The 24,613-nt window shown below is 42.6% G+C and overlaps 5 protein-coding genes across 5 annotated transcripts; 2 read left to right on the plus strand and 3 right to left on the minus strand.

Annotated features, from left to right (window-relative positions):
• Window positions 1–1,474: 1,474 nt before the first annotated feature.
• On the minus strand, window positions 1,475–4,198 carry LOC125766179 (IQ domain-containing protein N). Its single transcript, XM_049431901.1, has one exon. The coding sequence runs from the start codon at window positions 3,613–3,615 to the stop codon at window positions 3,280–3,282; it is 336 nt and encodes a 111-aa protein (XP_049287858.1). The 5' UTR covers window positions 3,616–4,198; the 3' UTR covers window positions 1,475–3,279.
• An 8,548-nt stretch (window positions 4,199–12,746) lies between these two features.
• On the minus strand, window positions 12,747–18,597 carry LOC125766568 (myb-like protein X). The gene is made up of 2 exons (XM_049432634.1): window positions 13,275–18,597; window positions 12,747–13,055 (listed from the first exon to the last, which is right to left on the minus strand). The coding sequence occupies exons 1-2, from the start codon at window positions 17,878–17,880 to the stop codon at window positions 12,814–12,816; spliced, it is 4,848 nt and encodes a 1,615-aa protein (XP_049288591.1). The 5' UTR covers window positions 17,881–18,597; the 3' UTR covers window positions 12,747–12,813.
• An 826-nt stretch (window positions 18,598–19,423) lies between these two features.
• LOC125763185 (diphthine methyl ester synthase) lies at window positions 19,424–20,510 on the minus strand. The gene is made up of 2 exons (XM_049426037.1): window positions 20,274–20,510; window positions 19,424–20,200 (listed from the first exon to the last, which is right to left on the minus strand). The coding sequence occupies exons 1-2, from the start codon at window positions 20,406–20,408 to the stop codon at window positions 19,475–19,477; spliced, it is 861 nt and encodes a 286-aa protein (XP_049281994.1). The 5' UTR covers window positions 20,409–20,510; the 3' UTR covers window positions 19,424–19,474.
• An 82-nt stretch (window positions 20,511–20,592) lies between these two features.
• Window positions 20,593–22,930, plus strand: LOC125763175 (probable tubulin polyglutamylase ttll-15). The gene is made up of 2 exons (XM_049426026.1): window positions 20,593–20,988; window positions 21,087–22,930. Exons 1-2 carry the CDS (start codon window positions 20,956–20,958, stop codon window positions 22,686–22,688), a joined length of 1,635 nt encoding a protein of 544 aa, XP_049281983.1. The 5' UTR covers window positions 20,593–20,955; the 3' UTR covers window positions 22,689–22,930.
• A 105-nt stretch (window positions 22,931–23,035) lies between these two features.
• On the plus strand, window positions 23,036–24,496 carry LOC125763182 (cleavage stimulation factor subunit 2-like). The gene is made up of 2 exons (XM_049426033.1): window positions 23,036–23,284; window positions 23,354–24,496. Exons 1-2 carry the CDS (start codon window positions 23,148–23,150, stop codon window positions 24,390–24,392), a joined length of 1,176 nt encoding a protein of 391 aa, XP_049281990.1. The 5' UTR covers window positions 23,036–23,147; the 3' UTR covers window positions 24,393–24,496.
• The last annotated feature ends 117 nt before the right edge of the window (window positions 24,497–24,613 follow it).

Raw genomic sequence — 24,613 nt, forward strand, 5'->3', positions numbered from 1 at the left:
AACTTTATAAGAAATGAAAAAACACTGCTTCGACATTTACTTAAGTTTCCAAAACCGTATACCTCAATCGAAATTTAACGTAGGTTTAAAGATTTCAAGTCGTTAAACACCAGGCTGCGAATTTTTCACCATAATTCCATTCTTGTTCATAACCTTATTGAAGGCAAGGAAAATAAAAGTACTATAAATTCGGAAGATTTTACACGACAGGACCGTGTATCAAATCCCATGAAGACCGCACCATGTTATACCTTGTTATGTATGACTTAAGTCAAGGAAAACCAGAAGTGGTCGACCTCAACATCTCTTGAGGTGGTAGTATCACAAAAGAAGAAGATACTATAAACTCGCTAACTTTGTCAACTTAGTGTAACATGTTTTTTTATACAACTCTCACCTTTTCAAAACAATTGAGGCAAAAATGAAAACGATGATGGCACTGCTTCAACTGTCCTGCAAATGTCTGTTGATTGGCGATATACAGATAGGTGATCGCATCCTCAAAATTATAACAACAAAGCTTGATGCTAAGTTTAGTTTAAAGGTATTTGCCTCCTCTGGTTGTGAAAACTGGACCACTACAAAAATTCAGTTCCCTTTCTTGTTTTAGAGCCAATTCTCATATACTTTCTTTGAGACAATAAGACTGCCCATGTCGAGTCTTACATCTTCTTTTCCCAGAGAAAGGCGCTAAAAAGGGGGTTTCGTCCAATTTGTGTGAAAAGGCAATCAAGGAGAACGCGCCGTACAATGATCCTCCACCTATCGTGCAGTGCATCAGACACCTAGGATCTTGTGGATTACTCGTGCCTCAAAAATGACACCATGCGACGTAGTCTTTAACATATTTCTAGGTCAGTCACATAGCGACTAGACAGGGAAAGTCGAAACACCGAATAACACCGAAATAGTTTATTTGATTAATATAGTTATGTTATAGTACACAATATAAAATAATGAAATTAGCTTAAAACAACAAAATAAATGACAAAAATATTTGCGATTTGGAAAGCCCATGGCTAATCATCTCATTGAGTTGTCTTAACTCAATCGATCTAACTGCATTAGATCAGTACAGGAGACACTTCTCGAATAGTAGCTTTTTCACAAAAAGTCGATAATATTATCTTTGTTTGTCTGACTAAATCAGCTGATATTGTAGTTTTCGATTCCGCGATATTGTGGTTTTAGCTACATTATACTTTACATTTTTATTCGGCGCTACAACCACTTTACGGTCTTGCAGGACTGTTGCAGGAGTCCGGTTCACAGTTGAAATCCATTTTCTTCCAGTGTAATATCCTAAGGCTTTTTGGTGGATGCATCAAGACCATCTCTCCATCCATCTCCATCTCCATAGTCCTTCCACACATAAGGGTAAAACCTTTCAGAACAACTTCTTCTTGAACATGGGTAAAAAGACGTTACATTATAGCTTTGAATAAGTTAAAATACAATAAAAAAAGGGACAATATTTAAAATTTAATACAATCTATTATTTATTAACAAATTTCACATCCTTGCGCAATGCAGCTACAAAATATAAACCATACACGGATTTGCACCTGCTTTCCTTCTTTTTCCTCATTGTCCTCACTCGTATATTGTCACAAAACAACGTATTACTATATCACTATTTAAAAAAAGAGAAGTAACGCACAACTAAACGGAAATACTTTTAAACTGTAGTTCTACTGCCTTGACTCAACTGCACATGGTACTAAGGGAGCGTTTGAAACCTTCTCGAAGAAGAATACATTCCTTTAAACCCTAAACAGATCGCGATGGATTTCGGTAAGTCTGGTGGATCTGGTACGCGTCAAAGTGTTGAGTCAAACCAGCGTGGTTTTGTATTTTTGGGGCTACGTTTCATGTGCGTAAGCACCGGCAGGGAGCTAATTGCTTTCACTTTTACCCAGCTCTGACGTTCCTCCTTCAGGAAAGAGCACAATCGGAAGAGCATTCAAGACGCGGCGGTGAGGAAGTTTTACGGAAAAGAGCTGGTGGCCCATATAGACCTGTTTCAAGTAGCATATGATTTCAGTCGATTTCTGTTTTCTTATTCTCACGATCTCTTCATTCTGCGTTCATTCTCCCTCACGTTAGTGTAAGTTGGCTGTCCACACACTGGGGAAAAAAATGGTAGGAACCTACATTACAATATTTAACTGCTTCGAATATTCTGTTCTGTTCTGATCTCCACTTTGCTTCTATCTCATTCATTTTTCCATGATGTGCTCCCCCCACTTGCGTATCAACTAGAACGATGATTTATGCTGTGTTTTTATTTCCCTTTACAGAAAAAGAAATGGTGTTGTGGAAAAGTGGTACAAAAATAAAAGAACTCAACTTCCCATCCAAATGTGGAATACTGGGGGAAAAATGATCGACGAAGATCATCCATGGGAACGGACATTACGTGTGCGTGTGTGCAGTATCTTTTACAGAAGGTGATTTTTTTACCACGAAGGAGTAATACACGCTTGGCTCGGTGATTTTCGGTCCATATCTTCGAAAATATACACAAAACCAAAACAAACAACGTGGTCGAACGCGGCGGCTCAAACATTAAGCTGCAATGATCGATTCATCGATCACTGCCGCTGTGGAATGCGTTACGGATATAGAAACGCAACACCACCGTAAACATCAGTACTACAGAGCAGGGCAGACAAACACACCCGATGCTTTGGTCAGCAGCCATGCCAACTAGACAAGAAAGTAGAGGCAACACAACCGACATTTGGAAGAAGCTCACCAAAAATTTGATCCCACACTAATGGGTGGGCGGGGACATGCGGGGGATGCAATTGAAAAAAAAGTAACCACCAACAGACACACACACAGCACATAAGTCACACAGCTGGAAATTCCGATTGCCGACATTCATGCACAAACAGATTAATTGTTCTGTTACCGAATGAAAGTTTTTTAAATTTTAAAACACCACACAACTTATCCCGTTCCAAAAATCGATCCCAAAACAAGGGGGAAAACCATCTTCTTCAGCAATAGCAAAAGCAGATGTTATACGAATTTGGTTCTTATCCTTTTTGTACGATCATTATGTTTGTTTTCAAAAAACCAAAAACCTCAAATCGTTACATTCCTTTTGCAAACACTTTTTCACTACGTTTTAACTGTTTCCACCAAAACCCAAAAAAAAAAACACATCAAATCCGATCGGACACACGCACGCGCAACGCATTTTGTTCTCATTTCCGTTGGATTGCATTCCAACACTCTGTTGCTTCTGTTTCTACCATGCCGACAGCCGCTCTATTTGTCCTTCTTGATCGATTTCAGCTCCTTTCTCGTCTTGAATCCACGGAAGCTGGCCTGTATCTTAGTCGCTGCCTCCGTGGCCATCTTTTGCTTCTTGCGCACCAAAAATCCACGTACGTTTGCCTGTATTTTGGTGGCCGATTTGTCTTCCACCGTACCGACCGATGGTGCACCGGAAGCTCCAGCACCTACGCCACCAGCCGGATTGCTGACCCCACCCTGTCCGCGCATCTGCTTACGCACGCGATAGCCACGGAACCCGGCCTGGATTTTGGTGGCCGCATCATCCTCCGACTGGGAGGAGTTCGGTGAGCTCGGATGGATGTGCATCGTTTCTACTATCTGCGGTTGTTGTTGTTGTTGCTGGTGCTGGTTCGTGCTGGAAGCAATTCCCGTGCCGTGTATTGGAGTAGGAACCGGTTCCAGTGGTTCGGCGTCTGTGGATCACTTTTCTCACCGTATTACAATCGCGTGCCCCTGTGTCTGCACACGCATACGAGCACAGGTTTGCTGCTGCTGCTGCTTTGGTCTATCTCTTTCCCAGCAGGAGTGGATCGTATTCTGGTACGATCTCTTTGGGGTGTGTTTTAACTTTCACCCCCGGGGGCTTTAAGAATTCACGTACGCCGTATTTTTTTCTCGCAATTCTGCTATGGTTAATAACCAAACGGACGTCCCTATTTTTGCGATGGGAATTTCGTGTTCACAGTGACTGGATTGTAGTACACTCACAAACTAACCAGCCAAGCGGGATGCGCAGATCACCTGTATGTACGTCAAGTCTGGGGAACGGTTTCTTTTCAACTGAGCGAGAGCGCGTACCACGAATGGAATCGTGGCCGCGTTCATCAGATGCGTACGTACGTACAACTCATCCACGGGTCTGTCTGTATGAGCGGTCGGGGGCAAACAAACAAACAGCAGAAAAAAAACCGGATAGACATTGGACGCGTACAGCTTGGTGGAAGGAAAGAGATACGTGCGATAAATAGTGGGAGGCTAAGCGAGAGTGGCCACCGAAAGATCTATTCTGAGCGAGAGACACAAAGCGAACGTGCCGGAGAGTTTTGCTGCTGACAGATTAATGAGCCTTTCCGTGGGAGATGCTGTTTTGTGGACAGTGGTGGTCCTATATATGAACGAGATGTAGCAGATTGTCGTTGTTTGAAAACAAATATGCATAAGTTCCATCTTTGGGTTATGGGTACACACACTGGAACACATAAAAGTTAAGCTTAAAATTCACTTACTAAATGTTAAGCTATTCGAAGCCGGAACGGTTACTTTATCGTGCGTCGCTGTATTTCATATTTGATTTTTTGATTTTTTTTGCAGACTGTTTGGTCCAATCGGCGTCATAACGAGAAAACAACAAACAACAACCGCCGCCCTTCGTCCAACACATTCCGTCATGCGTCATGATGCAAGTAGTCAATCCCACGCGGGAAAAGAATTATGGACCTGCGATCGATCTGGAGCTGGTGCAGATCGAATCTGAGCGATGATCACCACGTAACACAGTCAAAGACATACAGAAAGGTATTTAAATTTTGTGTAAATACTGTTTCTAAAGAAATTTTCAGCACGTTGATTCTCACAACGACTTTGTAGTACGATACTTTGCGTTTACTTCGAATCTTCGTTAGTCATTCATGAATGGATCAAACCTAAAGATACACTTCCATTGAACAACCTTGACAATTGAACGTTGATGGAAATACTGATTAGTGTACGGTTGCTTTAAAGTGCTGCTATCATGTTGTTCACCTCTTTGCAGTACTATTCAACCTAATGGTAATCACCCTGCTGGCTTTTGGAAGGTCAAAAGCAATAGAGTTGTATGTACGGCTTAAGGTGCCCCAGATGGTGGTACCATTTTTCGAGCACTCCATCCTCGAAAGTATAAGAGTGTGGAGTTCATGGGCACACAGTTTCACCACACAATGTATGTGCGTTTTTTTTAAACTATGCATTTGCATTCTGATGTAGCGATGCACCACCAGTTCCCACCTGCCACAAAGCATCCCGCAGGAAAAGATGGGAAAATTGAATTGTTTGGGAAAAACTGCTACCAAATAGGACAAGACACACAAAAAGAGAGAGAGAGATGGAGATGGGAAAGAGAGAAAGATGGATGTTAAAAATACGAAACAAATACCCCGCTTCAGACGGTAGACGCCATGACGCGGGAAGCTATGCATACAGCAAAACGTTCGTATGGAACACACAGCATCGGAAGGTTCTGTAGACGGCACGTTGTAACTAGTGTTCGATACCTTGCTACCCGGACGGCGACTGTTTGCCCTGGGACCGAATGCACAAATCAATAGAACCCTTTCAGTGTCGAAAGATGAGGATCGTTTCATTACTATTTCGTTTGTTTCGTGACATCATCATTCCCCAGGGGAGGGAAGGATGGCATCACAACGCTATACGAGCACTAGAATCCAAATAAAACACACACACAAATGGACACAACAACAACAGAACAAAAAAAGAGTTACAAACAAATCAAAACAAGCCCACAAAACTGAAGAAAACTCACACACACATTTACCAACCGATGGTTAAACATCGGCGTGATTGAGCCATTGTTGGTCAGGGTCAGCATCGCGATATGTACGATATGTTTCGTTGCGTCCATAAAGTGTAGCCATTCGGTGTGTTACTACTTTTGGTGAATGGTTTCTTTTTTATCACAATGCACACCGATTGATTAATGAGTTAACTCTATTTATGGTAATGCTTTGTGTTTGGGTTTCCTTGTACACAATATAAGCCAAACATGTGTCAGCTTTGCTTTACATGTTTTAGCAGTGCAGTACAAAATTCACAAATAAAAATAGGAAAATAAATGAATTAGTTATTTGGGTAGATAATAACAAAAGGTATTTGATTTTTTTTTGCGGGAAATTTTACAACACTAAGTGCATCTATTTTGTCCGAAATGCATCAGAAATGATTTACTGTTTATTGTTTGCTGGTAAACGTTCAAACACCAGCCATCGCCAGTCTCTCCCCGTCTCTAGTACACCAGTTGCATCAAACTGCATAAGTTCCGGTGGATCGTCACGTGCATTCTGTGTTGAAAACGAACTGAAAAAAAATAAATCAAACCTCGTTCTGACCACAGCAACAGTGGAATGAAGGAAAGTGTATGCATTCCACTGGTCATCTGAGTTCATCAGGCCCGTTTGCAAAAGTTGCATTCAATGTAATTCAATCATTTACATCTATTCTCCACTATATACGAGTTTGATTTCTACAAACTTCAACAGGTTCACAACAGATTCAAGGTGCAAGACGTATGGGCAAGAAGCCCATTGGTCGCTTTTGTTGGACCTGAAACCATTCTGAACGAAATCTATTACCGGTCCGGTGTGTGGTTTTGTAAGCTTTTCATTTCCAATTTGAAGCAAAACCCCTCACACGGCACAAGAAATAAATGCGCCATTGCGCGAGAGGTGAGCTGATGGTCCGATTCTTAAGTGATACTGATTAGAGTGGACGGACTTACTGTTTTGTTCCATCGTGCCTTTATTGGCCAGTACGTACGGAATACGTACCTCGCTCCGTACTGTGTGTCGATGGCGATGAAAGTGATGCTGCTAAAATGATGCTCTAGCGTCACCCATTTCGTCGTCAATGATCGGATGACCTCAGTATTTGTTTTTCAATTCCAACTGGCTTTAATTTCCTTATCCTCCCATACTGCCACACCCCCCACCAGCTGCCAATTCTGTTGTTAGTTTTATTTTTAACACTTACCGGAATCAAACTGTCGCCTGATCTGCTGGTTGCACAATTGCTTTCGTTCAATCACGACGGTTATTACGAAGGAAGGACTACCATCGCCTAGAACTAGACCCGACCGGGTCTAATTTATTGTTACGACAGTGTTCTCTAATTCGATCGAATGCAGATTGAGTGACGCGTCTGATTTGTTAAGATAATTCCACTGAATCCGACTGTATTGTAAACTTATTCGCCCGGAATGTCGAGATTGCGACCGGGATGCATCACCGTTGCATAATTCAATCACAGTCGATGGTTTTGCTTTGAGAGCTTGTTAAGCCAGTTTAATAAATTAATTTAAATAAAAATGATAATACCGTTTACGATGAATCCCATCGTGTTACGTGGGATCGTATGATGAGTTCTTTGAACGAGATACAACAGAACGTTATATTACATCTGGCAGGTGTGTTAATTATTTCTAAAACTTACCTATAGGTCAGAACTGATAAAACAGGAAATTGTTTCAAATACGGAGTTCTTACACCATTTTAAAGGCGTCTCTCAGGTGCCAGGTCATAATATTTAAGAGTATTTTATTTTTTTAACAGAATTTGAATAGTCTCTGTGGGTTTAAAAGTAAGAGATAATAATTACATTATAGAAGTATTGATACCCTTGAGGAGTTAAATGTCCTTGGGGCTTTTTAATTTAAGTGGTAGGTAATGTAATGTTACCGTCTAAAACTTTTTTTGATGAATTCTTTGAAAATTTTATGAAACTGGCAACGAGGACGGGATTATAAAAGCTTACAGATGTTTTAATACGGTACGAATGACATACTACAGCTACTGAAGCGAAAAATAAAGAAAAAAGAGAATTTAATTTAATTTTAAAAGAAGAAAAAGAAAGTTAGGTGCAATTATTTCAACAAGACGAATCCAAAATCAATTATTTTAGATTTTTACTAGACGGATACAAATCGTGCAGCGCTCGTGCAATATTATGGTTGTGAGAATGGCTTTCAAAAGTTTCAGATTATTTTTTAGAAAAAAATATTAAAACTGTGTAGGTAAGTTTTCATACATGTTATTTTTTATGCAAATCTTAGACAGCTTCAGTTTGTTTTTATTAGTGGGGAAATTTCATGTTGATGATCCTCGCATTATTTGATTTTTAACATACACAAAAGGATTTACCATTTAATCTCGTAACATGAAAATATGTTTGAAATCTTACATCATACAATATAATACAAATAATTTAGTGCATGTAGTGGAATGTTATGCCCAAATACTACGCCTTAAATTATTTACATTCCACCATATAATAAACCGTCAGTAAACACTCAACCTGCGGCAACAAAACCGTACAGCGAAGAATTGAATTGTTTTACCACCAAACGGAAATAAAAACGGGTTCAACACTGACAAACGCCAGCACGGACAGCATTGCATTTTCCGTCCCCATTCGTCATTTACCATCATACATCTCTTCTGCACTAGTGGGAGCAGAGGGGCCCGCGTTGAGGCATTTTTATTAGATGTGTCTGGGAGGATTTATTTTTTTTTCGTTTTTTGGCTACACTGAAATTGTTTTAATGTGTTACTGCCTTGAGCAAAACATTTGCCCGCTTCCAAATTATATCACAGTGCGAAAATAGACCCCCATCCGGTGTGATGATATCCGTCCGTATCTGGCCGTTCTGTCATTAACGATACAGTCACGAATATGGGAGTGCTTTAAAAACCGTATGCTTTAAACTGCGTATAAAAATTCCATCCACACATTCCACGTGCGTGCTACGTTTCGGGCAGTTCATACCGGGAAGGAAGGTCATCCATCTTTACAACTAAATACGATTCACTTACTATGGTATGCAAAACGCTCTAGACGAGTTTGATGGTACGTGTTGTCAAATCTATGACCCCGAAATCTTTCTCCGATTTAAGGAAGTAAATAAATCTTCTTCTAAAGTCTCTAAAGTGCAAACACAGTTGTTGGATAACTGTGCAAATACAAATTAAATAGTTAACAAGCTTAACAAGCGTAATCCCATATGTTTGCCGCCACGCAGCAAAGATCTCCGTGTGTCAATTTTTTACCGGTCTTGTCTAAGTCATTGCACCTTCAGCTTCCTGTGTCTCTCCCGTGCCATCATCTCTAAAAAAAACAAGGTCAACCGGCTTGAGTGGGCCACTAAAACTCGCGAAATGCATCACACCCCACGCCCAGCTCATCCATCCTCATCCCTTTCCATCACCCGACTGTGGGAATGGCGGCAACACTTCGCAGGGCATTTCACACCATCATATAATCATCATCGTCGTCGTCAACATTGGCTGTCAGTTTTCTAGCTCAACCGTCGTCTTACCGTCGCATCGTGTCGTAAATTTTCCCAACCATTACCCGCTAACCGCTATTTCATTTTCGACACTATGGAGCTGAAACCGGGTAATAGTTTATTGCCACCATTTCTTCTAGCCCTTGCCAACAAATTCGGTGTAAGGGCCTCCTCTACACAGGCCGTAAAGATAGATCTATTGGTCGAGTGGTCGGTCATACTTGAACTTTTGTGAAATATGACTGACCGCGGAATGGTTTGGTCGGTTGAAAAGCGGTTGCATTACCCTTCGAAATTTAGCGTGCAAACCGGAAATCAAGTGCACTTGCATGTTGCTTTTGAACCGAAGAATGAGCTGGCTTGAATTTATGGATATTCGTGATCGTACGAATGAAAATGATCGCAGAACGAACTTCGGGGAGGAGTGGCATTTTACTTCTAGGACTTTAGGAATCCGATTCGTGGAACAAACTTCGATCCATATATTAAAACTACCAAAAATTCCTTTGAGTGAAAGAACGATCCATTCATTCATAAACTTCAAATGTTCACTCCTCAATTTCTGCTCCAATAAATACAGTCCATGTTTACACGGTACGCGGTTTACGATCGAATCTCATAACATCATTATTATGTTCTCACAATTCGCCCAAGAATGTACAACAAATCACATCCCTTTCATTCGTTTGGAGAATCTTTTGCACGAAACAGAAACGATTTTCCCGCCATAAGGAAGGGCAAGGGCATAAGACTATGGTCGATGGCGATGATCTCCAACTGATGATGCCGCATATAGCACCTATTAATAGCTGACGTTCGATTCGGGCCATACGACGGGGGGCAAGATGGCAAGACCTCAGTGGACACTCTCACGTTTTTCCTCTTATTTATCGGAACCGTTTTTTAACCGTGCTACGAAATGGTAGTTGCCATGTTGTGGAGGTACCCCTATCGATCATGCATGTTTCTCTAATGGATATGCGGGCAGGATGACGGGGTAGCGGATGACTCTAGCTGACAGGAAATGAAGTTGTTTTTGGGGGGTTGACACCGCACGGTTACTGCGCCATTAACCGCCACCACGGTATCGGTAACATCGACCAGAGTTACGAATTTCGCGTACGAAAACACCACCGTGACATTTTCCGTAGGTGCCAAGGTCGATCCGGTTCTTTTCCCCTGCGTCTTACCCGTCGGTACGAAGCTGGAGATACGAAGCCATTCGTAATATGCATTTCATTTGCACCTTCACTGCACCATCTACTTGGCCGTTGAATGAAGACTGTCATTTCCTCAAAATATGGCGAATAAACCGAATATGACAAAGTGCTATACTATACGTGCTCGATCTCTGCCGGTTCCTTCCCGGTGGTGGGTCAATGGTTAGAGGTACTCAGAAAATGGACCAACTGACAACCAACGCTGCTTGCCATCCAATTGAGCTTTGACGTCAGCATCAGTGGACAGTATACTATCTGCGTGTGTGTGTTAAGTCAAGCGTCCCGTATGTGCGACGTCCGGTGTGATGTTCGTATGTTAAATGAGGAATTTAAGCCATTGGTCTTTTGTTTTTGCTTTCTTTTCCCGCGCTCGTCCGGTCGCGAGATCGCGTGCGTACTTTGTATTCGTAATCATCGTATCGATGGAAGGTAACTGGTAGCTACTCCTTCCCACTTGTGTGCCCCTAGTGCCGTGTCACTTGCTTCCAATTAACCTTGTTCCTCCTACCTCTATTCCATGCTGACCCCAACATCGTGATGACTGTGTTGGATAATGCCTCCTATTTCGTCGTTATGACGCATCCTGCGTGCGTGGTAGTTGTTCCTTATTTGGTTGGGAAAATAAAAGACGATAGACACATTTGTAAGATTTGACACCGCGAGTATCGATGTTTCCTCGCGGGTCAAAGCTATCTGCCCAGTATACGTTCCTGTAACAAAAACGCAGTACACACAAAACAATGCGCACGTTACAGCATGAGCGACCAACCATGGGGTTTATGTTCGTCATTTACTTTGTTCACTGCTAACTGACCCATTTCACACAACACCTTTGTGTATCAGGAAATGGTTCAACACGTTTAACAAATATTCCTTTAAAACAAAGACTCTCACTCTTAGGCCGCATCGAACCGAAAACAAAGGTATCATGAATTATTCAGATAACGTGAATTAATGGGATAAGAAAATACTCTTCCAATGTAGTAGATCTCAAAATTTTGCCCAAAAAGCTCGTAAACTTTATTCGACAAAATTTTCAACACCCCACGTGCGGTGAGGGAAATGTTCCCTGGTTTTTTGTTACCTTCCCGCCATAAAACAATTACCACTTATGTAATCGTTCTTGCGTTAAAGGCAAGAAACAAAAATGGCCATAAACAAAACAAATCCATGCGTGTAAATTCGTTCGGCCGACGACCAAGACCACCGTACACGTGCGTTTTCTTCGCACGCTCCAACTTCTTATCAGCTTAGCGATGGGTAATTTGTGTCACCGAGCAAACACTCACGAGCTGACGAAGAAGGACGTCTATCAGTGGTCGTGAGATAAAAGCCTCCATTCTAACCGAACACGACATGTCCAATAAAAGATTCACCTTTCCCTAGTGCTAGTGTCATTGGCCTTCAGTATCGCTACATTTGGGACACTGAATGGTCGGTACGCATAAATAGATAGCAAACGCTCAAATAGAGGTCACTTTACTAAGTAATGCTTATCTGGAACGCATATTTCTGCTGTATTCCTAAAGGTTGAAATGCTGAAATATTTTATAGATTGATAATAGTTTTGTAGCGAACCTTCATCGTGATTGTCATTCATGCAAAAGAAATGCTTCGGCACTATTTTAACATGCTCATGGCCAATAGCTTAAGAAGCTATCAATTTCATTTATTTAGTACACTTCTGTTACATTTGTGGAACAATTTAGTATTATCTACAGCATTATAGTAAAAGGTTTGTCATGCAAGCGCTTATAATATATCATGCAAATTACGACCATAATACTGGCCAGATTTTACGCTCGATAAGCTAAAATAATGATGCATTACATAGCGACTCTAGGCCTGGTGTGACGACGACGTTTTTCTGTGGACTGTACATATATCATGCAGGCGGCATGATCATTGTGAATGGCAAGCGTAACTACATTATGTGTGTGATGGAAGTGTTCGTCACAGTCCACGTGAAGCAGCAACAAAAAATCAATAAAATGCGCACCCGCCTACGGAAACTGGCGGAAATGAAAGATTAAATGGAAACGACTATAATTGTTATAATTGTAATGTGCTAAACTTATCATTTGCCGACTTGTCAGTAGCTGAGTATTGATTTTGTTAGCAAATGTTTTTTTTTGTCCAACTTGCTATACTAATGCTCCTACTGACGCTACAATGTTCGGAAACTAAGTTTCCAGTTTCCAGTTTTTTGTTTTGCCAAAAATCTCCACCCTATTTTCGCTTGCCGTTGGTGTTCAGCATGCCCGCGCTACTGATCCGTTTGCGCATATGCTTCGGAAGTACCCGGATAACGGATGAATCGATCTGCACCGGCATCGTGCGTTGCCGCGCAATCAGTAGCAAATTCTGCACGTCCAGCGGTGCGAATGTTGTCCGACTGATGGCAGTTCGGGGCACTTGTTCGGTGCACTGATCACGCCCGGTTACAGCCACTGGTGGACCACTTTTCGGTTCTGCAAGAAAGAGAAAGCCCACGGAAGAGGAAGAACGAGCGTGGGGGAAAGCCGGAAGGAAGAGGGAAAAACAGACAGAAAAAAAACACTCAGATATCACACGAAGATGGCACGGGCTGCGATAGAAGAACAAGCTGTAGAAGTGGTAGTGCTGCTCTGGTAGTAGGTTCTCCCTCAGTGCGATGTTATCTAGGAACGGAACTTGAAATTCCTACTAACTTGATCGTGATGAGCTGTGAGCGTCCTTCTGTTCCGGTTCGTCACTCGAGCTTCTATCGATTGTATCGGGTCCCGGGGGCTTTTCGTCCGATGAAGGGCTTTCGCCAGATCCACTTGCCGGGGTTGAATCCTTTACAGTCGGACTGTTTAGCGACGCCTTCTGATCGGTAGATACGTTAGCTGATTTTCCGGAGTCATCATCCGGGGTTGAGTTTCGTTGCATTGCCACTCCACGGGTTAGTGTCATACGCCGTGCGACCGTGTCGTACTCGTCAATGTTTAAGCTGTACATCGGTCGTTTTCCGGTTGCCCCCAATCCAACCTTCCCGGCCGTCGTTGTATCGCTCTCCTCTCCAGCGTCACCCACCGTTGGGTCTGCTTCAGCACGTCGCTGATCCAGCTTGATCTGGATCACGTTAGCGGCATACTCCTCGCCACTTTCTGCCGAGTGGTCCTCGGTGAAGGTTCGCATCGTGCTGTGATAATCACGCAGCAGCTTTTTCTTATGCGTTCGGTAAGATCGCTGAATCTTGGTGGCCGCCTCAGCCATCGCTTCGTCCTGTTTGTGCCGCTCTTCACGCTCTATAAACTCGTCCAACGATTTATCGATGGCCGCATTTCCAAACGACGCGTACGGTATATTGGAGGAAGTGTTCTGGGAGTGCTTTCTCAGGTAGCTTCGTCGTCCGGCCTGCTGGATGGTAGCTTGCGATGCAATTGTTGATTCCGTATCTGTAGAAGCGATCGTTTCCAGTGCCGTTCGCACATTATTCTCGTCGACAGACTCAACTGAAGAGCGTGTGCCATCGGGACAGTCCGAATCGGCTACTGATACGGAGGATGCAAGAATTTTGTTTTTTATATGTCCTATGTAATACCCATCGAATTGATCTTCATCCTCGACATAGCTAGGATCCTCCTGACGGATCATGTCAGCTGGATCGTCTTCCATCGCTGCATCATATCGCTGTAGTTCCGACATTTCGGTCATGCATCTTCGCATCATCGGGCGCTTGGGTGTCTCCTGGTTCAGAAGCTCCTGATCAATCTTCTCCACTGCTCCGGCGCTGTGTAGTTGCTCCTGGTATTGTTTTGAACGCATCGATACCATAACCATAGGATTGAACTCGTCCTTCTGTTCGTCCGCATCTACCGAGGATCGATCCTGACCAACCCCATCACTTGTCAACGATGCCATGGTCTCAGCTTCAGTGATGGGGTTTTCATCTAAAAAATCATCAGTAAACGTTCGTTTCGTGCTCTCTTCTCCTGTAGTCGGTTGTGGTTCTTCTTTAACCACAACGTCCTGATCATCGTCCTCGGTCGTTTGTTGCTGGGTGTCTGTTACGACTTCAGGCTTCACCTCGTCACCTACAGTATCGCCATCAGGTTCCTGATTTTCAAGTTCACTTTTCTTCAATGTATAAAATAAAGCTTCTGCCGAATCCTTGCTCAGCTGACTCAGGTCGACTTTTTTAATTTCTTCCAACTCTTCTACTTGCTTTTCAGTGCTTTCTTCCTTTTCAAGACGAACCGATTTCGAGGGCGATATTTCACGCTTCACACATGGCTCTTCGACCACTTCTTCCTGTCTTTCATCTTGTTTCGGTTCCTCATCAGCCAATCTCGAAGCATCTAATGGCGGAGCTAATGGGTCATCCTTTTGTTCAACAGCAGCATCACTTGACGGTTGTTTTATAATCGCTTGGCCCAGGTCAGTCGATTCGTCATTTTCAAACAGAGGCTTTTCTGAACTTGCATCAGGACTAGTTTCAGACGGCTTATCTGCAGTATCCTCCAAACTTTCTTCTACTGGGGCACTTGGTACAGTGGCGTCCTTTCCGTCCAGCGCTTTAGATTCATTTGCATCGCCGTCTGTATCTGCTACATCTTTGTTGGAATTACTAGAATTGTTATCACCATCGGGTGTACTATCAGGAGTTTCTGTATCGTTTTCACCAACCTGCAGTAGCTTCTGCATTTCATCAATTACTACACTTTCTAGCGTATTTTCGACCGTTGCTTCCGTTGCTTTCGGATTCTCATCACATTTGGAATCATCTTCAGTTTTCACTTCGTCAACTTTGTTTTGCTGAATTTCATTCTCTTGAACTACGTCATCGACTTGATTTGTAACAGTACCTTCCTGAAGCTGAATATTATCTTCCTGTGGCTGGTCAGCGCTTGAATTCAAACCATCAGCACCCGATTCCGCTGGAATAATAGGGACATTTTCATCAGCTATTAAATCAGCGCTCGTAGCTACGGCATCAATTGCTGAGCCGCTTACTACTGTCCCCTCAACGTGAGCTACATCTTCAAGAGATGGATCCTTTATTAGCAAATCATTTTGATCGGTTCCATTATTACTTTCATTTACCTCTGAATCTTTGCTTCCTGCATCAGTGGTTTCATTTTTATCCTCTTGTTGGAATTTCAAATCATCATTTTTGTCAGTGCTTGATTCTAAGATTTCTTTTTGTTGGTCTGCATCTCGATCTACTTCAGGATCAACTAATGGAGCGGATGAAAATTCACTACTTTTCGTATCCGTAGCTACGTTTTCTTCCGATATGCCTACAGAAGCATCTTCGTTAGGTTCAACTAAATCAATATTTTCTTTGATTGTTTCCACTTTAACATCGTTACTGGCCGGTTCTGATGTAATATCCATCGCAGTTGTTTCATCAACATTTTCTGATACATTCTGAGTAACTACTTGATCTTCTTTTTTATCTTCGTCATCTTTTTTCTCTTCGTCATTAGAACTATCGTCTTGTGCAGCTGTTGTCTTTTCTTGCGTTTCTACTAACGTTGTTTCTTCTGCCGCGATGGAGGATTCAGATGGTGCAACTTCCGGTGGTATATCTTGAGCATCCTTAGCTGATTTATCACTATCATTCAATTGATCTGCATTATGTGAATCGGAAACGATATTATCAATTTTGATCATAGTTTCACTATCTTCCTCTTTTACACACTCATCATTTAATTGTATCTCATTCGGTTGATCTGTTGTTTCATCAGCCTTTATAGACTCTTGCGCCACTGAAACAGCATTTGGTTGCGCATTTTCAGTACCACTTGCAATTGGAGCAAGCAATGCATTCTCATTTTCGTCATTTCCACCAGCAGATACATCCTCTTCAAATCCCATTCTGGACGAAATAATTGGTTCATCTAGTATTGGTTCAGTAGCAGACTCTTCATTTGTCTCTTCCAACACAGTTTCTACTTCACTTGATATTTGCTCTTGTTCAACACTTTTCTTAGGAGAGGAAGAAACGGACTCGTCAACATTTGTAATTTCAGATGTAACAATCGGTTCCTCGTCTTTTCCATCATCCACTTGAGTGTCGGAAGCGACATCAACAGACACATCTTTTTTATCATTTAGATTATCTACTTCAAGTTTCGGTTGATCTGCAACCATTGCTTCTAAAGCTTCATCTGCTGCAAGTTCATTATTAGAACTAGCGACTTCTGCTGCATCCTTTAAGGATTCAGCATCCCCGTCACCTTCCGGTTGCTTCTCATCAACAACAGCTTCAACGACATTTTCCACAGATTTCATGGGTGTTTCATCAGCTTCAATTTGCGACTGCTCCACAGATGCTTTCTCTAGTTGTGCTTCTTCATTGTCCTCCACCAAATTCTTTATTTCTGGCATTTCATCTACCTTAGCCACATCTGCATTAGTTTCCTCAGTGATCTGTGGTCCCTCGGGAATATCTTCTCCTTCCATTGCACTGGTAACCGTCGGTTCATCGACGACCGTGTCCGCATTATCATTGCCTTCGGGTTCGGTTTGATCTTCCGAGTGTTTTTCCAACAAATCATCAACATTTGCATGCATGAAACACGTTTCCATATCTTGCAAGGCCATCGCAGTAATCGGTTCTGCTGCGTCAACAGCCACCGTACGTTCAGTAATTTCCGCAGTACTAGGAGCCGTTCCTATATCGTCCCCGTTATCAGCCAACTCGTCACCCGTTTCTTTTCCACCAGTCCCATCCGAATCGAGAATCTGCCCATCGTCCAAAATGCTAGAAACCGCCTGTTCCGCTTCGACCGACTGTGCACTTACTACGCGAACTGGAGACGGGACCGCCTCCGGTGGATTGTAATGCACCTTCACAATTTCCTGCTCCACCACCGGCACCGGTGCGCTGTCCTCGGACAGGGATTTCAATTTTTGTGGCTCTCCCTCATCACTAACGGACGGGTTGGCCATCATTGTTACCGGGTTTTCCCTCTCTCTCGATGACGGTTTACGCGCGCGACGTCGCTTACGGCCTCGTATCTTGGATTCACTACCTCCACTGCCACTTTCGTCACCATCGCCACCAATGCCGTCACTAAGCGAAGGGTCCTTCGTCAGGCCTAGCTTTTCACGGGTCTTTTCCTTGTAATCCGCGTAAACCTGATACGCGTTGAACGTTTGGTAGCCCTGGTCCAGATGACCGTCACGTTCACGGATCAGATTTTCAAAATATTCTGCCGCATGGACGTACAGATTTTCCGGATTTTCCTTTATCACACTCTTAGCTAACCCTCGCATCAGCTCGGGTAGACCATCGGGAATTTTGGGCGCAGATATTGGCATCGTGTTCAAGGTATCTTCACTTGCACTTGTCGCTTTGATATACCACCACGACGAATTGCCGACTACAACGTTCTTTTTCGGTCACTGAAGATGATCTAACTGCTCCGGCAAACATTAACAGCTAGCTAAGTTCCCCGACCGAGTCGACCTGGTCTGGCTGGGAGCAAAATCGCGCCACCAAACTAATCGATATTGTGTGAATGCTATTATGGCAGTCTTGCTTCTTATTTTACTGTGAATCGTGTTTTCTCCGTTCGCAAGGTTACGACCTGCAGTACGGCTTACTACTAATGGTACACGAGCTGTACAATAGGACGAGAACTGCCACATTCTGGCCGTTTTAAGGGTTAAGTGTGGGTCGTCCTGGTAACCACGATAGGACAAACAAAACGCTACGCAGCCAAAACTGCTGCGGCGAATCATAAGAACTCCTTCGTGTGGAAGACAACGGAAATTTGTATAAAAAGAAAATGAAAAATCTAATTGAGAGGTCAATGCTCAAGAAAAATTCTACGCCACCAACAATAACAGTCTTAAATTAATTCCGATTCAAGTTTAACCCCCTAGCGCTATGGCTGCGTCAAGTTTTCCTAAATCCCACAATACGATTTAGAAATTATAGAAAGATGAGGAAAAATATTTAAATTCTTTACTTATTACCTGTTGTATGATTGGGTCTTCTAAAACTACTACTACAATAATAGCGTTTTGTCGGGTAATATAGGTAATTGGTAAAAAACATTTCTAAAATAATGATGAATACCTACTCCTTTTTGGGGATATTTTTACATTTTGTAATACGAGTTTCCAACAAGTTCTAAATAAATGTAACTAAATATTTTTTGGTTTTGTTTTTTGTTTTGCGCAATGCATAGAACGGAATGGAATTGTATTGAAATAACATTGACTAAAGATATTGACCTGGGCACGTTGCCAGCCGTTGGCAACTATTTTTGCTAAGAGATTCAAAACTTAAAGGACAGGTAAACTAGCAACAGTCCACTAGTGTCATCGTCGGTCAATGATTTTGAAAAAGTTAAAAACACGTGGCACAATGTGTCTATTTAAAATCTGTTTGAAAACAAGCTAAAACAAATCCTTCATCAACATTTTCAAAATTTAATATTTAATTAAATATTGGCGTAAAATTAGTCTGCGTCTATTTTCTTTCTGGTCGCCAGACATATTAACAGTTCAGCGTTGTAAAGATTTCAAGGACACTGTACGCCAATCAAAAGTCATTGAACTGGGGTGGACTCAAATTTTATGATTAATCCAGCACGCCACGCCTTAAGGCACGTCATCCAAAGACAAGGAACCAAACAAACGGTACCCTTGAACTTTGACCGTCCCGATGTCAATTTAGTTCGCACTATGACTGTGGAACTGTCGCCGATATAGCGATAAAATCTCGCCGCCATATGATTAACGCTTCTTTGGAACCCGACAAAACTTAACACAGCATGAAGTGATTAACCGTTTTTTGTAAATTATGTACCTGTTCTCATAGATATTATTTTATTTTCCAAGAGCTTATGACACATGGTGGTTATTGACAGGTTTTTATTTTATTCCAAAAATAATCAACAATGGCTCACAATAATTGTTGGTCTAGCTCAGCAAACTGTTGCAAGAACTCCTTTTCTAACGCATGCAGATTCCTGTTGGGAATGATTAACGAATGTAATGGTGGTCCCAGATCGATATGCTCCATTTCTCTCAGTGAACAGGCAACAATTTGCTGTGTTTCATGACCAACACGGGCAAGACCAACTACCAGCGAGTTTTCCTTAAGCCCATGCTCTTTCTGGGGGCCATTATTATCTGTCTCATTTTGCGCCGATTTGTTTGCGACAATCTCTAGCAACTGTCCAGCCGCTTCACTTACCGACATAAACCGGGGAGGCATGTATTCGCGTTTCTTTTTCATTAACGACTCCAACGTTGGTTCCTTTACTTTTATATCCAAAAGACACAGCGTATGTAGTCCATGCTCGAGATTTGCTACAATTTTGTCATAAAAGCTGTCCGGTTTCCAGCTATCGTCCCAGTAGGGAATAGAAACTGTTTCACCAAAATGATACAGCTGCAACCCACAGCATCCAATAGCATTCATTATAGACGCATTGTGAACAATGGCTGTTTTGATGCCTTTTTCCTTAGCTCGAAGCATTAGGTCGGTGTGAGTGGTTGCGCCAAACGGATCTCCAACGACCAGGAAGGCTATTGATTGAGTGTCGGCACCTTCCAAGATTTCGTCTGCACGTTGTTCGACCATCTCACGATCGGCAAGAATGAGTTTCCTGCCATAGAATTCTTCCTGCAACAAAAGTACACCAATAGTGCTTGATTTATTTGATGTCCATCGTCTCAAATGTTCAGCTTCTTCATACCAATTTCTCTTGTCCACAGCATAAAATTGATGTGTATGACTCCAGATAAACGCGTTCACACTGTTTAATTATGTTCAACCCTTTTACAGTGATGTCCTCCGGATCGCCAAGACCCAGACCGATAATGTAAAACATTTTAAAAGTAAACGCGGCTGGTTAAAATTGAACAATATGTACTGCGTGCGGGTGATTTGCCGGCAATCTACCAAAACAAGCACACATGTTTTCAATGACAGCTGCTATACGTAAACAAATCGAAGCTGTCATTCGTGGCATTTAGCATAAAATGCATTTCAGTGGTAGTAAAACAGATTTCTCACACTGATAAAAATAACATAGCACATTTTGAACTACTTTACAAACAAATACTGAAAATACCATCGTCTTTAATTTTTCTCTCACATTTGGTTTGTCACGTATGACTTATGTAGTAATAATATAATGCTTCAAATGTATTGCATTCACCAAGCATTACGCATTTTAGTTTATTGCTTGCGCACCACTGGTTGGATTCCATTCAGAAGGTGAATGTGCGTTTGATCAAGCGACGAACCTGAAAATCTTGTTCGATCGAAAATGTACAACGCATTCTAATTCCAGTTCAATTAAACAAACTCATCCGTGAACGTTACAGATTCTCTGTTTTGTGTTTTCGCATTGGCATGTGCATTGAATATCAATTATGACCGACAAAAGAAAAGAGGTCACGAAAAAGGTAAAAAATGAGGAACATTGGATCGAGTCCAGTTAGAAGAATTTTTGGTGATCTTCTTATTTTAAAAAAACAATGAAATTCTCCTAACTGTTTTTCAGGCTGATGAACGACCCAGCAATGAGGATGGTAATAAAATTCGGCCTACAAAATCGTCTTCATTGGTGCATAATAAACGCATCGAAGAAGAGCGTGCAAGCTTTTTTGATCTGCGCACAACCACGGGACAGATTTTGTTCATCACGGTGACCGTGGCTGCTGTAACACTAGTGCAGTGTGTTCCAAAAGATGCGCTAAAGTCTTTACTCAATCTTCAATTACCAACGCAACAATGTAAGCCCGAGGTACAGTTTGTGGAGAAGAAAATTGTTTCCCACGAGACACGCCCAAAGTATTGGGTGTTCGGACGAAACCCTACTGGGGGCCACCTGTTGCATGTGCACAATGTACTGCAACGACTCGGCGTAGAACAGACCAGCAACGATACAATCGAGTGGGACCTACTGTGGGCACATGATTATCCTTTCCGTAAGATAAATCTGCAGCATATGAAGCGACATCAGATGGTAAATCATTTCCCAGGTTCCGGATACATAACGAACAAAGTGGACCTTTCCACTACTAGGCTGCAGTATATTCCACCAGCATTTAAACTGCCGGCAGAATCGACGCAGTTTCGAGAATATGCGGCAGCAAATCCGGAGAAGCTGTTTGTTCAGAAAAACAATCAACATCGTCACATCCAAATTAAGGCAATCGAAGAGATCGATTTCAGCAGTAACGATACTTTCATCCAGGAGTTTATCGATGACCCACTACTAGTCGATGGGTACAAATTCGACATAGGAGTGTACACCGTGATAACATCGATTGATCCGCTACGAGTGTACATCTACAAGGGAGATATTCTATTCCGCTACTGTCCCGTACCCTACTACCCATTCAATGCATCAAACGTGGACAAGTATATCGTGGGAGACGATTACCTGCCAACGTGGGAGGTACCTTCCTTGGGACAGTACTACACAAAGTACGGATTCGGAATGAAGGATTCCTTTGATGCGTACCTCACAAGTACGGGCCGTGATCCCAGCACGATCTGGGAGCAAGTGGAAGATGCAATACGCTTACTGATTCTTAAGAAAGAGCCGTTACTTACCGGGCTGCTATCCCGTTACGCCAACAAGCGAAACTTTTTCGAAATGATGCGCTTCGATTTGGTTGTGGACAATAAGCTGAAGGTGTATCTGATGGAAGCGAACATGAGTCCAAATCTTTCGTCCGCCCATTTCAAACCGAACCAGCTGCTGTATGAGCAAGTGATTTACCATCTGTTTCAACTCGTCGGTGTGGGATCAAGCATAAAGCGAGACTCGTTTCGCAAGCAACAACCAGGTACAGAAGCAATGCTGACATCGTTAAAAAATCTTGCAACCGCTGCGAATCAATGCTCTGATTTGCCCTGCACTGAATCTTGCGCTCCGCTTGAATGCCAGCTCTGTAGTTCATGTCTGGAGGAAACCGACCTAGACGATCTACAGCGCGCTTATCGTGAGCACATTAACCGTGGAGATATGAAACGGATTTTTCCAGTGCCAAAATCTGATCAACATAGGCTTAGCTACGAATCGCTTTCTGCAAAAAATCAGTTCATGTCGAAGTGGTTTGAGGAAAAGTGTAAAACGGATCAATCTTACTGTTAGTTTGGTGATAGTGTTATCTAAACTATGCTGCTGTTTGGTGGAATTGCGATTTCTTTACTAGATCACTAAGAATGTTTTAAAATTTAATGTTTACTTACATGTTTTAACGCAGCGCGAAACGCTTCATCTTTTAGCACTTTATTTTAGAGAGAGAGAAAAAATTACCCATCCCAACAACGAAGTTTTATTGCTAAGATTTCAGATTTAATAAATTTTTTAACTTATTTTAATTGAACACCCAATTTCACTTCTACCCAATCAATATTTGTACGAAAAAGTAAACAAACGCGTACCTACATTTCGAGACGCTTATGTCAGATGGCAAAGATGTCATTCTGCTCATTATGACACACCTGGCTTCGCATCATATCACACAAAATAATCCCTCTTTTTGCGGTGTTCGGCTGTTCAGCGGTGAAACTAGTAGTAAAACAGTATTTTGCATTAAATTGACCTACAATGGGCGATCGCAATCATGATCCGGGTATTATGGATAAATCGATGCGTTCGGTGTTCGTGGGCAACATACCATATGATGCGACCGAGGAAGCCTTAAAGGAGATTTTCTGTGAGGTTGGCCTGGTGCTATCCATGAAGTGAGTAAATGCCGATGTTTGGCATGATATGTTGAGTATATTTTCTAACATTTTACGAAATTTTCGTAGGTTGGTGTACGATCGTGAGACTGGCAAACCGAAAGGCTATGGGTTTTGCGAGTATAAGGACAAAGAGACGGCTCTCAGTGCGATGCGTAACTTAAACGGGTACGTATTCGGTGGCCGGCCGCTCCGCGTGGACAACGCTTGTACGGAAAAGTCACGCATGGAAATGGCCGCATTGCTGCATGTAACTCGTGCAGAAAGTCCGTACGGCGACCACTGCTCGCCACAACATGCGCCGGAGGTTATTACGAAGCATGTTAGTAGCATGCCACCGGAACGCTTACACGAGCTAATGATGCAGATGAAACAGTTGGTTCAGACGAACCTGTTCGAGGCACGCCACTTGCTAGTGCAAAATCCTCAGCTAGCTTACGCTCTGCTGCAAGTACAGGTGCTCACCAAGGCGATTGATCCAGCTGCAGCCTATTCGTTCCTGTACAAATCGCAATCCGCTCCTAACTTCAGCGAGCAATTCCAACAAAACCAACCTCAAGGTGGAATGCAGGGAAATTCGGGACAATTCATGCCACCGTTCGGTGCCAACGGGAATGCCGAAAACTTTCGTCCAAATGTGGATCCTAGGCTTGGACGTCAGGCCACAGCGGGTGCAAATGATTACGATCATCGGAATCGTTTTGCAGCCGGTGGTCAGGCGGCACAAAGACCAACGCCAGTACCTCAGAATGCACCACCATTTCCAACCGACCCTAGGCAGCGGCCCGTCGACCCACGCATGGGAAAGGATCCTCGCTTAATGAATGCAGCAGGTGTTCATTTTGTACCAAATGCAAATCAACCCCAACCAGGTAGTGCCGTGGGAAGACCGATGGTCCCACCACCCAGTGCCGCTTCCCTGTCAGCAGCATCATCCGGTCTGAATTTGGATCCACTTCCCAGCGATGCCACCGATCAAGAAAAGGCCACACTTATCATGCAAGTGCTGCAGTTGTCAGAAGAACAGATTAACCTGTTGCCCCCGGAGCAACGCAATAGCATTCTGGTGCTAAAGGAGCAAATAGTTAGAAGTACACAAATTCGATGAATTTAAAGATATTTTGAAATCTGTCGCTCGGGATGAAGTTCACGTAGAATAATTCTCGATTGTCTAAAAATGGTAAACAATAAAATGATTGCATCTATTGGGAATATTATGTATTTTTAAATTAGGTTTCGAAAAGGTAATTGATAGGTAGAGCTAAAAGCGAAACTGGATGAGAAATGGTTGGTTGTGTATTTGTAGCGTAAATTTTGCCCTCCCTCCAG

Source organism: Anopheles funestus, chromosome 2RL, assembly GCF_943734845.2.
Source record: "Anopheles funestus chromosome 2RL, idAnoFuneDA-416_04, whole genome shotgun sequence".
Lineage (NCBI taxonomy): Eukaryota > Metazoa > Arthropoda > Insecta > Diptera > Culicidae > Anopheles > Anopheles funestus.